This window comes from Apus apus, chromosome 15 (genome assembly GCF_020740795.1).
Source record: "Apus apus isolate bApuApu2 chromosome 15, bApuApu2.pri.cur, whole genome shotgun sequence".
Taxonomy (NCBI): Eukaryota; Metazoa; Chordata; class Aves; order Apodiformes; family Apodidae; genus Apus; species Apus apus.
The window spans coordinates 13,557,844-13,573,570 of NC_067296.1; the positions used below are offsets into that span (position 1 = coordinate 13,557,844).

Genomic DNA, 15,727 nt, shown 5'->3' on the forward strand with positions numbered 1-15,727 from the left:
ACAGATGCTCCCTGAAACCAGCCTCTGTGCACACACGGGCACGGGCACCCCTGGAGCAATGCAAAGCAGCCTGCTGGAAATTTGGCTTTCACGTGTTCTTTAGCACTACTTGGTCTCCTGTGTCCACACTTGGCATTGTCTACATCCTGTTTCTGTCCTCCAAAAAATACAGAACTAGATTTGGGAGGAACAGGGCAGCAAAGACCAGCCTGAGAGAGGCTGAGCAGGGGGCACCAGGCTTGTCTGTCCCTCCTTTTAAAGGTCTCTATCCTTGGGACTGTCTTATTAGCAAAACAATGTCAATTTATTTTCTTTTAATATGGAGGTTAAGACTTCTTGTGGGGGATTACCACCAGGAGTGTGGCACAGGCATAGGAGAACTGAGGGATTAAAAAAGAAGAGGTTGCAGGGAGTATTGGATTATGATTTAAGACAGGAATTAAATTATTTCTGTCAATAAGCAATGAGCAGACTGTTCTCATTTACACAGGCATAAATAATTGAAGGAGCATTATCTGGAGTTAATTCTACTATAAGTTAACTCAAAATCCAGGTCAAGCCATTTTGCCTGGGTTATGAGAAGTGACAATTTATGGCAAGGCTGGGGATGGAGGCATGTGGCAGAATTTCTTAGAAATTATGCCATAGATAAAATGGAATCTTTCTTACACCTTCTAAATTTATTTGTGAAATTGGTAGCAGCAAGATACAATCTGTGCTGCATATATTTAAAACCTTTTTCTGTTATCAGCCACCGTGGGACAAATCCAACACCTTTTAAAGCTACAAGTTAAAAGTTCTTTATCAACTCTGGTGTAGTAACTTAGCTGAAGAGGGAAAACACAATTCTTCCTAAAGGAGGTAAAGGGCTGCCAGATTGCAGCCTGTGGAAAACTCAGGGGGGGACAGGGAACTGCATCTCCTGGGGACACAGTGGCACTACCTGTAACATCAGCTGAGCAGAGAAAGGGGTTTTGCAATAAGAACTAGGAAATTGCCATACAAAATAGAGTGAATAGGGCTTCAAAATTAAGACATGATGAAAACTACATCCTGCAAAAATTGTGCCTTGAAGTCCTGCTAACTCTGTCTCCTGTATGAAAGACCAGTCACGTACCTGGGCTGAAATAGGACCATATGACATCATCCTCATCCTTATCTGGAGTTTCTGCCTTTATATCATACCCTTCTGTGCCAAATTTCCAGCAGGCCTCTAAAAAGAATTGCAAACAAATAGATAATAAATCTTTCTTATCTCTGACTTGGAGAAAATGTGCAGCAAGCAGCTGGCTGGAGCAACACTGCCTGTTGCCTCAGCCAATTCAATTTCCATTCTTCAAGTCTTGTAGAAACCACAGGCCACCAAGTGTGATTTGGGACCTGCTGACATTTCTTGCTCTACCAAAAGATCTCATTTTGCAGCACACTAGGGGGAAAATCTGCACAATTTGCAGCCATTTTGCATTTAAAGGTTTCTTGGTGTCGAAGTCAAGGACATCACTCGGTTCACTTTGCACAAAGAAATGTGGAGCCAACAGGAGTCTGGGAGCACAAGCAGAGAGGGAAAAGCTGCAGGAGTTAACAAAAAAATGGATCAAATGGGAAAGAAAGGAATTAGCATGGCTGGAAGCCCAGGTTCCCTCTAAGAAAAAATGTTTTCGCCTCCCAAATGGTGAAAAATGGCAGGAAAAATTCTGCAGAGCCTCTTCCCACTCCTCAATCCCATGGGAAGGTCTTCACTACTAGGAAAAGATGGCTTTACCTCCTGTCCACAAGCTCTGAGACTGCACCCACATCTCCCTTAAGGCCAAAGTAGTCCTGAGTCTCCCCTGGTCACTGCCTCTGCTCAAGAAAAAGGGAGGGGAGAGGGCAGCTGTGATCCCCCCTTTGCTGCAAGGAAGCCCATGTTCAGCCTCTCAAGGCGACACAGAAATGAAGCTGTCACCTAAATATCCTTAACAAGATCTTGTTCCAACACGGGAAAATGTGGAATGAAGCTGTCACCTAAATATCCTTAACAAGATCTTGATCCAACACAGGAAAATGTGGAGAGAGGGGGCTTGAAATCACAGCCCCGGCAGGAAACACACACAGGATCTGTAGATGCATGGGAGGGCTCAGAGGCACAACACCAGCCGTGGTGTCCCAGCCCTGGAGATGGATCCCACGCACACTCCTCCTGATCCACCCTCTTGCAACAAAACCTAACCAACCTCTTCATGAAAAGATCACTTTGTGACTCATTTTGGTCCAAAAAGATATTTCAAGCATCACTTTTCCCCTCACCTCCCCCCAGCTGAACACGCTGCTGAGGTTCCCGGTAACAACTGGTCTTTCCAAGAGAAAGTATTTTAACAACAAGGACATGGGGCAGACTTGGGTTGGCACACCCTACTGGCAAACATGGGGAAGAGGCTTCTGAAAGACCACGAAGAAACGAAGAAGCGTGTCTTAGCTTGAGAGATCCAAACAAAACCAAAGGATGTCCTGAGAACACGGGTGAGAGATTCTTGGCAGGGCAGAAGAAGAAAGGGAAGATTTTCATGGGGCATAGTGTGTGCAAAAGTGTTCAGGCACGATGCAAACTGTACGAAAAGTGCCTGCTCTGACCAACACGGCTTCAAAAGGACGGAGCTCAGCACTTAACTCGCAGCAACGCGGGGACCACAGCATCTTGCATATCCACCCTTGCCCCTTGGCCTGGTGGCTGGGCCTCCACAACAGCCCTGTTGGCCATGAGTATGGCTTTACCCCATGGCAGCCCTCCGGAGGGGTTGCCTTTGGTTTACCTTTGCTTCCCAAGCATCTCCAGGTTTGTTGTCAAAAGGAGGCGAGATAATTAAATATAATACATGGTTTAAAACATACAACTCCAGCCCCACAGCCACTTATTCTCCTTTTCTGTCTCATTTCTCCGCCCTCTGAGGTGTCTCTTTTTGCACTCAAGCTCACATTTCTGAGTTTTTCCAGTTTCCTAAGATGGGATAATTTCCAAACTGTTCTGGTTCGGAGTGGTACCCTGACCTGCCCCACTTTGAGGCCATGTTTTCTGTTCATGTCAAGATTCCAGTCGCTATCCCTCTCTTCCTGGGGCCTATGCAAAGTTTCCATGTATTATATTGGAATTATGCCACCTTCTTGATGGTTGATGAGGAACCACAGAGTAACAACCCCCTGTAATTATACGTGACCTGAAATCTAAGCCAGGGACAAACACGTGTTCATTCTGTGACTCCTGAACACCTAAAGGTGTCATCACCAATGCCATGGTGTGGCAATTCCCACATAACACTTGTCAGCCACCACTTACTGTGACCTCCAAAAGCCCTGGCTGCGTGGTCTATTCCTGCCCTGCACTTCTGAAGATTCCCAAGAAATGCAAATCATCTACTACCCTGCCCCATGAAATAATTTCACCTTATGATCTTAGAGAGTATGAAAGAAAACTGGATTTCAAAGCTCCAGTTCATTCACCATCATGACCTCTTCCACAAATGCAGGCTCACACCTGCTCATTCACCCCCCAGAGTATGCTGCAAGAAAGTATCCACCAGCTAAGGATGTCCTAGAAGGAGGAAAACCTTAGCTGTCAATCTCCTTGAGAAGTTTCAGACGTGGACAGCTGGAGCAGGCAGCTGCCAGGACATGGCTCGGCAGCTGTGAGAAGGTTTCACTGCCTGGGGGCTGACCAGCCCATGTCACTGAAGGGTCCTTCACCCGTGGCTGACCTGGGAGGAGGACCACAGGGCGTGCAGAGGTCAGAATCGGTGTCTGATTCCCCTTCTGCAATGTAAGGTCTGATTTTGGCCACGGCTGCATAGCAACCGTTGTTAAGGATGTCCAAATTCTCTTTGGACTGGGAGATGCTAAAGCCACTGAAAGAGCGCTCCAGTTCCTCGTGGTCTACTGAGGGGATGGAGATGGACGTGTCGCTGTCTCTCATGGCACTCTCGTGGTGTTTGGTTGTAATGTCTTCATTCCTCAGGTACTCGGCGCTCGCCCGGTGCCCACCGCTGTAGGCAGACAAGGAACGCTCGTGGGAGGGCGGCGGTGGGATGCGCACCAGCGAGCCGGGGTCTCCAACGGGCGAGGAACCGTGGCTTTGCCTCTGGTAGACCTGCTGCTGGCATGACGTTGAGGGCGGGCAGGAGTTGGTCGGGGCTGGTGGGGCAGAGAAGTTCTTCTGACCCATGGAGCTGGTGGACCTGATGATCTTGATGATGCAGCCGTTCTTGTCAATGTGCTCCCTGCTGTCTTCGGGGCTGTGGTAGGGAGGTGCTGGGTCTGGTTCTTTGGACCCAAAATAAGCCTCCGTCTCTGTTGGTGGGATTCCCATCCGCTGCATGTAAATGTTCACCAGGAAGTCCAGTTTCTTCTCCATTGACTGAACCTGCAAAACACCACAGTTCCAGTGATAACACGATGTGTTGGCTGAAGCAAGTTAACATCCTGAGTACAAGGCACTTCCAGCCCATCTAGGGGCAAGTGTGGTCCTGGTCTTCATAGATAATGTCTGTCTACACTGACCAACAGCAAACTGAAACTTTTAGTAAACATTTAATTGTCCTATTCTGAAAAAAAAACAACCCTTGGTTTCCTATCTTTTTTATGGGGTTTAACTTAAGGTCCTGTAGTATTTTTGACATGCATGAAGTTCCAGGAAAGCTGGACCCCTCACATTCTTCCAGTGGTTTCTATCTCCTTACTGCATTTGGCACTTGCCTGGGCTTGGGTGGCCACAGGGGTTCTTGAGTCTTATCCTCTAGGAAGATTTTCACCCTTGGTGAGGCCAGCAGCTACAGTAGCCAGGCTCATGGACTCATTTAAAACATGTCCAGTATGGTGGCAAAGAAACCTATGTGTCATTTCCAAAAATAATGTAGATTTTTGGTAGACTCACCAAAAAAGGAAGTCTTTATGTCACAGACTCCAAAGTGCCTGTTTTGAAAGAAGTACTTGGGCTTCTAAGACACTTAGTAGCCTTTCATAACATCCACCTTGCTTCTTTTTCAAAATAATCTTAGGTTTTACTACTTTTTTTTCTTTCCCAAAGTGGAACTGGGGAAAAATAAGGCAAGAAACCACCCCCCACCCCCAATGTCTGCAACACCTTCTGGTAGGAGCCCCCTTCTGCCCCAATATACCTGTTTTTCAACTTTTCCAAGCCTGCCCATCATGCTGGGGTCTTCAGGCAGCTCCCCCTCTGCCGGCCCTTTGGTTCGATCCTTGTCAGTCATGGAAGATCCTCTCCCAACGATCTGGTCAACTCTACCAGAGTCAGAAAATTCCCCCCCACCCGCCCCCAGAAAAGGACCTGGAGTCAGTTGGAGGCAGCAGGCGAGGAAGGCTCCGCTTGTCGCGCCTCCAGGGGACAAAGCAACAGCCTCTCTCCCAACTAACACTACAAATTACTCACAGACACGCAGTGGCACTGAAGTGTTAATTCAGATGCAAAATTCAGAGCAGGATTAGCAGAGTTTGAAATTATCCATTTCTGTTTACACGGATAAAACCTGGCACATTATGCACAGTAAATTTACCCGCTGCAAAGTATTGTCTTTAACTGGTTTTCTTCCAAATCCATTAACTTGTTATTTGTAGTGAGAAATTATTAATTTGGGGAAGACCAAGTTTTCTGTCTAGCATGTCAGTGGGATTTTTTTCAGTCCTTGCAGCAGTTTCCTCTTTTCGATGCAAACGTAAGTGTGTAATTCTCACGTCCATGAAAAGGAGCCATTTGCCCTAAGATCCAGGCAAACAGTTTTAGTGGAATTCCATCAAGGCTGAATTTGCTCCTAACTCAACCAAACCTTACTAAATTGTCTTTATCTCAATGCTACAGCAATTCACACCTCTGCTATTAGATGGTCTCCAAGGGCTCCAAGCTGGTAACAGCAGAGGACACTCCCGCCAAATCAGCAGCTAAAGCTTCTAGGTGTGTTTGACACAGAGTTTTTTACACAGGTTACATTTGCAACTCCTCCTTCCAAGCCCAGAAACACCTGGGCTGATCCACAGCTCCATCTGCAGAGGGAGGACACAGAGCCAGTTTGGAAGCTTGGAATCAATTGTATTTGAGGCATTAAACTATAAATTTTCTAGAGAGCCAAGTCTGGAGCTTCTTGATCCCTCAAAAGACAAGGGATTCACTCAGTTTTGGAACAGCTTCTTAAAATGGCAGCCCAGTTCATAACCTAATTCTACAGCAGGCAAATTTTACTCTTGCATAATGCACCAAAAGTAAGGGTGGCAGGGGGGAAAGAAGGGTTAATTCATCTGCCTGAAACCAAGTTGAGGTATCTCGAGTGGAAAACTCAAAATGCTTCTTACGCAGTTCTGCCAGGTGGGCCATGGGTCCATGCACCAGGAGGAGGAAAAGGAAGGAGCTGAACACAGACAGACAAGGGAAAATGAACAAAGAAAAACAAAGGAAAGGAATGAGACGTGAGGCTGTTTCCAACACAAGAGCCATCTGTTTTCTCTTTGTTTGACAGGGACTTGATATGTATGTTGACTGCTGACATTCAGGGACAGATATTGGTGGGTATGGATCAGTGTGGCTCCCTTGGCTTATATTAGAGCAACAGCAGCTTGCAGCACCAGAAGATCTGGCTCAAGGAAATGAAGTGGATGAACACATCACACCAAAGACAGAAAATACAAGCCAGCAATTGTTTTGGAGTTTATCTTTGATCCCAGAAGATACTTCATTTGGGCAGGGATGCAACAGAATACCGTTCTGCTTTAAAAGTCATGTTTGATCCTTTGCTTAGAAATACAAGCACAGGAGTACAAGGAGCACCAAGTGCCAGAATTACAAGTGTGAGGAATATGCATGCCTTATTTCTCTCTTGTAATGGGAGAAGCAAATTATTGACATGTACAGGAACTCCCAACAAAGGAAGCAATTACTGACATGACATACAGCACAAGAAATCCTACAACAATGTTGTTACCATGTAAGCAAAGAGGTATGAAATTGGATACCTCGGGCTACCTTGGTTTGGAATCACAAGTCAAGGCGTAGTACAGCCACTGTACGAACTCCTCTCCTGTATGCACAAGCAAGTAGACCAGTAAAATAATGGACATGCAGTTAAGGAGGCCCCAAGTCTAAATGCTACTGAATACTGCAGAAGGCTGAGAACAGTCAGGGTGCTCTGTCCTCATGCCCCATCTAGCACTAACACTGAAATGTGACCACTAATGGAAACGAGACATCCTTCAACAGTTGCTGAGGAGGGCAGGGAGGCAGGACAGACTGTAACACAGGGGAAAACTGAACATCGCCATGCTACAGTGTCACAACAGCAGAGATAGTCTTGTGCAACCCTCCTTCTAATCTTGCAGAAATTGAGGAAGGACTTGTGTGCTCTCTTCCAGGTCCTTAAGAGAAAAGCTATTCATTAAATGAACCTCACATGACCCATGTGAAGCACAGGAGGCCAGCTGGCACTTCACAAGTGCAGTGATCACTAGTAGCATATAGAAAAGCATTGACTTCCTACATCACCTTCAGGCTGGACATGCCTGTAGACCTGCTGTGATTTAAAAGCAGGACTGAATCCCACAAAACATCCAGAAGCCTTTGCCCATATATCATTGACAGCACAGCCCAGGAGAATTCCTGCTTGATTCACTCCCTTTGTTTCTATATTTTAACATAATCCTGACACCTGAGGTGGTCATCTTCCACAGCTCTGAGAAACCAGAGCACCAGACCTCGCCTTGGAGGCAGGGTCTGCACAGAGGATGGTGCAGTGGGCAGCTGTGGCCCACTGACTTCAGGGGAGAGAAGGGAGAAGAAGGTGAACCAAGTCCTTTTCTCTGTATGGGAGAAATCACTCTCGAGGTGTCTCACCTCTGAGCTTCCCAAGGCATAAATCAGATCAAGGGAGAGTGCTTCTCAGCACTGTAAGCACACACTCACACTCTCAGCCTTATCTGAAAAAAGAGAAGAGATGAATTTCCTTAGGAACTTCCAAACCACCTGCACCTAGCTGAGCACCACAAAGAGCAGAAGGTTCTTTTAGCCATGAAAAAAGAATGTGGGGTTTTGTCCAAATTGGGCAGCAAAGTTCAAAAGATGAAGAAGACAGAACATATTCTGTTTGCAAGCAGAGGGAGATAGTATGTGTTCCTACAGCATGACAAGAGACCACAAATCTTCTGAGATGCCCAATCTCTTCTGTACATCCCATGGGGAGCCTTGTGCCTGCACAAGTGCAGAGGGAAGAAATCAGCCAAGGCTATGGAAGAGTCAGCCCCGTGTATTTCCCTTTGTGGCAGAAGAAGATTCAGAGATTTCCAAGGCTGGCTGACAAACTGTGCCATCTGCTGTCCTCCAAAGGCTCTGCTGCAGCTTAGTTTTGGAGGGAGAAAGAAAGGGGGTTGCTCTTTAAAGTGAACTTTGGTATCTTTGCTTCTTTCTAATCATACAAAAATAAAAAAAGAAAAAGAAAAAAAGAAAAAGAAAAAGCAAAGTCTTGCATCAGCCAGTGCAGGTTTTCTCATGCTTCATTATGTTTCATGCTAACAGTGCATGCAAAGAGGTGTAATATGTCACCCTCAGGCCAGAAGCAGACATCAAAAGGTCAAATGGCTCAAATGAGATAAAAATGAAGTGTTTGGGAATATATATTCAATTCTTGGTGGGTTTTTTTTCCTTAAGTCTTAAAATTTTTTGTACACTATCCAGGCACTGAAGCCAAACCCCCTTCATCCTGTAACAGGACTGGCTACTTAACCTCTTCATTTGGAAAAAAAAGTTTGTTCTAGGCATATTTTGACCAATATCTGTTGTCTAAAAGTTACAGCTGAAGTTACACCTGTTCTATGTTAAATCAGGTGACAAGGGGAATTTAATCCAGATTGTCTGTGTGTACAGCAGGGACCAAACACCTTCAGCCAAACCACAGCCATGGACATCCCTGGTCTCTAGCCAACTTTGCTGGACTAGTTTTGGGCCTCATCATTTGACATGAAGGAGAAATGGGGAAAATGCTTTTTCGAGAGCATCTTTTTTTCCAAGCATAAAGCTTGGGGCTTCTGGAAAATTCTCTTATATTTTTTAATCTTTGAGCTAGCTAAGTGGGAAAAGATAAGATTTCAATACTTCTTTTGCTGACATTCCTGTAGTGACGATTAGTCAGACTAGCTTAAATAAAGACCAGAGATTTGTCATGTATTAGCTGTTAGGGAGGGCAAATATATTCAGGAAAAAACAAATAGATCCGAGGCTAAGCTTGCTGCATTTAAAAATCACCTACTATTTGTGCATTGTGCATGGAAAAGTGACTTCTGGCAAATATTTACACCTGCTCTGGGTTCCAGTGGTCTCAATATAAAGTGAAATCAGAGCTCAGCTCATGGCCCTGCTGACTGCCCCTCAGAATGCCCTAAAATGGCACTTCACTGCAAATACATTCCTCATGGCATCAGCTTCATCTACAGTTTTACCTAAAGAGAGAACTTGATAAAAGCAATGAGAAAAAAACCCTTGCTGCATGACTGGGGGCTGGGTTTGATGCCTGCTCTTCCTTTGGCTTGCAAAATCTGGATTTATTTTTTTCATAAGAGTGCCATGGCTGCAATATTTTAATACATTTTTTTCCTCTGTGGTCAGTTAGAGTAGCACCAGCAAGAAAAATAGACCACTGATTTCATTGGGTATGAAACACTTCATTCTTACTTTGCCCAGAGAAGTAAACTCATTTCATAGTGCAAAGAGTTGCAAAATGGCTCCTTCACTTGTGTGTGGAGTGTTTAATCATTTAAAAAGCAGATTCTTCTGTTTACATTGGCTTCATGGGTAAATATTTCACCTTTTACATTTGATGTCAGTCTTACAAAAGATGAGATTTTAAGGAGAAAAAAATGTTGCTTTCTAACACCTCAAAGACTGCAAGTAGAAAACACAGCAGCTGAAGGAACTGATGGGTATTGATGAGTGCATGGACGTCCCTTTTGTGTTCCTTTGGTTTGCCTAGTGTGAAAGCTCATTTCTGCAGGTCAATCAGAGCACACCCAGAGTAGCAAGCCCTCCTGTGCCATGATTTAGCAAGCTGCATTGCTCAGTGATAAATGCTCAGTCATATAACTGGCATGAAAGGGGTTTGACCTTAAGCATATGAAAAATCCAGAGAAAGCAGCATTTTGGTGAGTCCTAACCTAGGCGAGTATTGGGGAGACTCTTTGGAAGAATACATGGGTCCTTTGGTTGGATACTTCTTATGCCGGGGAGTTGAAGGGGGTGGGGGACCCACAATCATATCTATCCTGGCAAAGTAAATAAGAAAAAAAGACACCAGCAAAATGCATAATGAAGCAACACGTAGAGAAAAGTAGGTCAGAAAAAGTTGCAGAAAGAAACAACTGAAAAACAGAACGACAGAGAGAGAGAGAGAATTTGAACATATATTCTGCTGGAAACCAAAGGTGCTTTCCTACCACCTGGCTGTCGGTGAAAACCAGTCTTGCCCACCCTGAGGTAAGACTCGGAAATTTGCACCACTAAACATCATGAGGAGATCCCCCCTGCCCCTTGTATAATAAGCCCCATGCTTTACCCTCTGGAATATACTTTCATAAATGTAGCAATAGCCCACTGAGGTGGTTGGATATGAAAAAAACATGATTATTCTCCTTCCAGTTCCAGTGTTAGATAACACACCCCCAGCTAGCCCAGAAAGCACGAGCTGGAGTCGGCAGGATACGCTGGGGATTGTATAACTGCATGAATGGGAGACATCCGTGGTTGGCAAGGTGTCAGGATGAGACACGAGACAGTGCAAACACAACACTGAAAAGAGCACATTGCAGACACAGTGAGAGAGGCATTAATGATTAAAGAGGAAAGTGCATGTAAACACCCCAGAAATTAGCTGGAATGCCACTTTAATCCACCAAAGCCCTGCCTATGGGGGGTCAAAACCAGCCCTGCTGAGCTGAAGGGAGAGAAAAACGTCTGCTCTCCTCTGAGTGCCCTGTGACAACCTCCCCGGGCCCCACTCTATGGATGCTCTGTGCTTCTAGCCCCCGTTGGTCATGTCCCAACACTGGCCTTGGCCATCCCAGACACGCACCTCATCTCCATGGTGCCCCTTCCAGTTGTACTGGGACAGGGACCAGCCATGGGATTCTTGGTACCCATCTGACTATGATGGTGAGGGCTTCAAAAGACAGCCCCAAGGGGATTTGCTCCTGTCACCATCACTGATCTCCTGCTTGGTAGAGAGAGTGAAAACTCCTGGTCCTCCTGACTTCCCTGCAAGGGGGTGGATGGGAGCCCTAGACTAGTCCAGCCTCAGCAACTTCAGACTCGTGGTCCAATGGCTACAGCTAAAAAGGAAAATTCAGTTTGGTATTTGAACGCTGCAATTCATCACCCCAAACATCCCAAAAAAACCAGTCAACCACACCATATTTTCTTTGCAACACATCACCTTGAGGGACTGGCAATGGAAGACATGGGCAGCTGGTGAGGCAATGGCTGCACCAGCTCAGGCTGTTGAAAACTCCAGTGTCCCACCTGGAGGCAGTGGAGATGACAACCCCAATGGCTCACCACCCACTGTGGGAGGCAGCCTGGAGGCCTCACATTCCAAGTTATTAAAGTTAGGAAGTATAAATCCCCTCCTCCTTCTCTTTTCTCTCCAGATTCAGCTACAATTCTTGGATCTATAATTACTGAATTCGTGCTCAGTGCGGGTGAGAGGCTCAAGGAGAGGAAATTCTCCAGAATATTTTAGTCTCCTTTGCAAAGGAGAATTTCACTTCTGGCTGCATGTCTGGAAATGGGAAACACAGTGTGCAGTAACACTGAGAAAGTTACTTCTACTGCTTGAACATCAAAAATAGCAGAGTTAAAATTGTCTCTGAGAGCTTGATGGGAGAAAAGAGATTCTTCTTCTACCTAAACCAATTTCTTATTCCATTGCTGGGGTTCATATCAGGTGTTTGCACATTCAAGTACCTTCTTTTTTGTACATTTGCTGACTCTACACCTAGATGGGTTTGGAATGTAAGGAAAATTCCTCCAGCAGCTTCCAGAGGAAGCTGGGCTGCCACAGCCATGAAGGCAAATACTTTAATTCTTCAAGTGTAAAAGTAAATGGTAAATTATTTTGTCTGGAGATAGCCTGTGGTCAAGCCCTGCCTCCATTCTGGGTGTCCCATGAGCTCAGCAAAACTGGGGCCACTTCTGCTGAGCTGACACTGCTGAGGGGTGTTGGGGGTCTGGTTTTCAGTGTGGGACATCAGAGCTGAGGGAAGAGGGGTCAGACAAAAAGGTTTCGCTCAGATCCTCTTCTCAGGGGACCAAATTCATCTGGGATGAGCACAGCAGAAAATTAAATTTTAAATGCTCTTCTTGGTTCTAATTGTCCCCTTTTCTTCCCTGATTAAAACTAACTCACCTCCCCCCAGAATTTGAAGAGACTGAAATGCAGCTCAGCTAAATCCACCTCCATGTATTTTTAGCAGACTGTACCACCCAAGGAGAGATTCCTCCTGCACCAGCTCAGCATCCCAACATTGGGATGAAGCAGAAAGCTACCAAGCTGGCCACATTTGCCTTAAGACTGGAGCACCAAACCTTTGCTGTCCTGCCAGGAGAAGCACAGAGACACCTGCCTTACCTATGGGACATAAAATAGTGATAGAAACTCCCAGAGTAAGGCCTGGAGGAGGATGAGCCATGTTTTATGTGTGTATTATGTCCTGGGAGGGGAGCAGTAAGGCAGTTTTAGGGGCATAACCTCACCATTTACAGTCCCTGTCCTGATCATTCCTGTAGGCTCCAGCCATAAGCATTGATGTTTTCCTTGAGGATTTCTCTTAGGAAGAAAAGAATAAGTTGCAGCTGCAAAGGCAAGTGTCTCTCTCCTGGCAATACCTCCATGATGGATAAATAACAGTGAAAAAATGAAGAAAAGAGAGGGGTCTCTTGCCTGGCCTGAAGGTTTTTAATCCGGGAGAGCATGTCCAGGTGCCCAGCAGAATACTGCTCGATGACATCCATCACGTCGTAGGGCCGAAGGCTCTCCTTAAACTTGCGCTTGGAGACAAGGAATCTCATAATGCTGCAGGAGATGGAGAGGAAAGGCAAAGTAGAGCCCCTGGGCTGCAGCCTGACCCGTTTAACAGCAGATAAAAACCACCGCACGGAGATGCTTTGGGAATAAAATGGAATAAATCACAACCCTGCGGGTTTGGGAAAGGATGTGGCAATAGGAGAGGGGAAGGGGGTGGTGGGGGCTGGTGGCTGAAGCCCTGTCTGCAACAGGGGGTCCCCAGTGTCCCTTGGACTATCAGCTGTGCAAGTGTCCTCTCTGCACAGCTCTTAGAAAAGTCAACATTAAATCTCAAAGCTGCTGAGAGTGATCATTTGGCTGCATCCCTGCAGGAGATATTCCTGTTTCTCCATTTATTCCTTCGCTCAGCAGAAATTGCCTTTTCTGGCAGCATTTTCTGTAAAGGAGGGCAGGCCACCCAGGGGAAAACAGCCTGCAGCAAAGACACTTTGGCATTTGCCACCTCTGAATGGATTTTAAATTTCTTTTCTAGTATTTATTTTTCCAGACTGCTTTCTCCCTCCCCCTCTCTTACCACACTGCCCTGATGCTGACTTTCAGTCCCGGCGTCAAATCTTCCGTCACAAACTCGCAGTTGCAGCTTTTGTTATCATCGGGAATGTCTTCTCCAGGGAGGCTTGCTTCTGGGAGTGGGAGAGGGAGGAATAAAGACAACATGTTACTACTTCCCATGCTGGTACCCCCATGAGGAAAGGTGAGTTGAATGGCAAAGAGAAACCCTAGGAAGCACCAGAGGTGTCTTTGCTGAGCTTCCCAATGGAAGCATTTCCCAAGGTGTGTTCAGGTGACATCCAGCAATGCCAACTGCAGCTTGCATCCACCAAGAGATGCCTGCCTCTCCCTCCTTTCCCCATCCCTAGATAGATAAACTATCATCATGGGTGTCAGCAGGGCTTTTCTTCTCTTTGATTGTACTCCTGCATCTGAGCTAAAGCACTGAAAGGGAAAGGAGACCTAGTTGAGTACCCTGGCTTGCAGCTCTGCCCTTGTGAGGCAGGGAGGGAGAGGCCAGCTGAGGATTTGGGGGCAGCCACAGCACCCCAAGCCCTCACCTTCCGAGTTTTGCCGCGAGGCTGCTCCCTTGATGCGAAAAGCTTGGCGGGCTCGGCTGCGGTCTCCGAAGCTCCAGCTCTTGGGCACTTTGCTTGGGCTGTCCTCGATGCTCTGGTCAGCGCTGGGGGACCTCCGGATGCCCTGAGCCTGTGGAGAGCCTTTCCCTTTGGTGCCAGCACCGCGGGGACTGGAGAAGACACGATCTTTCAAACTGACCTTCTGACTGTTCAGAGAAACACGTTGAAACAAAGACAAAAAGGAGACAGCAGGAGGAGTCATTCTGGAAACCACGCAGTCCTTCCCCACCAGCCATTAGAAACCAAGAGCACTTCCAAGCAGCAGTGAGATGTCGTTTTGCTGTTGGCTTTTTTTTTTTTCTTTAAAAAAAATAAAATCGTTTTTTTGGGTTTGTTTTTGTTTTTTAAAGAAAGCATTGTAGGAATGTTTCCACCATGAGTGAAATGGGAATGATTCTTAAGAGAGAGAAAATGAGGACTTAAACAGAAGCCCCTCATGGGATGCCAGGGCTGGTGGGACAGAATGACGGTCAACAATGAGGTTATGATTCCTTAAATCACTGATCAGCTCTGATCATGAGTGAGGAAGCTTTTCTTTCACAACTGCCTTCCAAAACCCTGTATCTGATAAGAAAATACCACTTAAAAAAAAAAAAAAAAAAAAAAAAAAAAGCCTTTATCAGAAACTTTTACCTTTCTTGGAAACACTTCACTTCTGGCACTCAGATCTGTCTTTTCCCCTCATTCAGCTCCCATTTTTCCTCCTTCCTAAAACATGAACTGCCCCTTTTATATCTTCCAAAGTGTTCCTCTTTTTCTACTCACTTATTTATATACTTAAATCCTAACACTTTAAAGTGCAGGACATTGGTATCCTATTAAGATTCAATCTAAAAGCTGGCTAAGCTTTTCCATATAAAAGCTTCTGCAGGTTGGCTCTGGAGATCATGGACACGCGAAGAAGAATTTTACATCTCCAGACTATAGCATTTTATTGCTATTTTCTATTAAAATCCCATTCCTTTAAAATTGTTTAATTACAGTTTGAAAAGATCTCTCCAGAAACGGAGATGATCTCATTGAGAAATAGTCTGATGACCACCTGGCTTGAATTATTTTCCAAATTCTGAAATGTGTAAGTAAAAATGTTCACCCAAATGAAGATGATGGATTTTCACGAGAAAATTGCAAACCAAAAAGATTTTGGGAATCTTTCTGAAAGGGCAAACTAAATAGAGACAGCATTAGGGAAACCAAACTGCAAATAGATTTGGATAATCTGATATTTCCTGAATGGCAACTGATTATTAGAATATGCTAATAAGGGTTAGATGACCAGTGCAAGGCACTTGCACAGGTAGCTAATATTTTATACAAAGGCAAATCAGAACTGAGCAAACCCATGGATCTAATTCCCAATAATCTGTACCACTTATCATCTGGCTGCCAATGCTCTGACTCAGTTTGCAGGGAGAAGATTGCAGGAATTTTGATTTTCATATCAGATTTCCAGGTTACCAACCAAAGACCTGGTTTTTTTTTCTGTCTCTCAGCAACGCCACC

General features: G+C 45.5%; 1 protein-coding gene across 6 annotated transcripts in view; it reads right to left on the reverse strand.

The window, feature by feature from the left end:
- Positions 1-1,031: 1,031 nt before the first annotated feature.
- Positions 1,032-15,727, reverse strand: part of KCNQ2 (potassium voltage-gated channel subfamily Q member 2) — a 64,095-nt gene continuing 49,399 nt past the window's right edge. For 3 of the 6 annotated variants that reach the window (XM_051632934.1, XM_051632932.1, XM_051632937.1), the window contains 5 exons: positions 14,147-14,370; positions 13,609-13,717; positions 12,951-13,082; positions 5,145-5,268; positions 1,032-4,390 (listed from right to left, as the gene is read on the reverse strand). In XM_051632934.1, the coding sequence (XP_051488894.1) occupies positions 3,671-4,390; positions 5,145-5,268; positions 12,951-13,082; positions 13,609-13,717; positions 14,147-14,370 (1,309 nt within the window). In that variant the 3' untranslated portion in view covers positions 1,032-3,670. Of the gene's footprint in view, positions 4,391-5,144; positions 5,269-10,170; positions 10,279-12,950; positions 13,083-13,608; positions 13,718-14,146; positions 14,371-15,727 lie in introns of all 6 variants that reach the window. The other 3 variants (XM_051632939.1, XM_051632936.1, XM_051632933.1) reach the window with 2 other exon arrangements.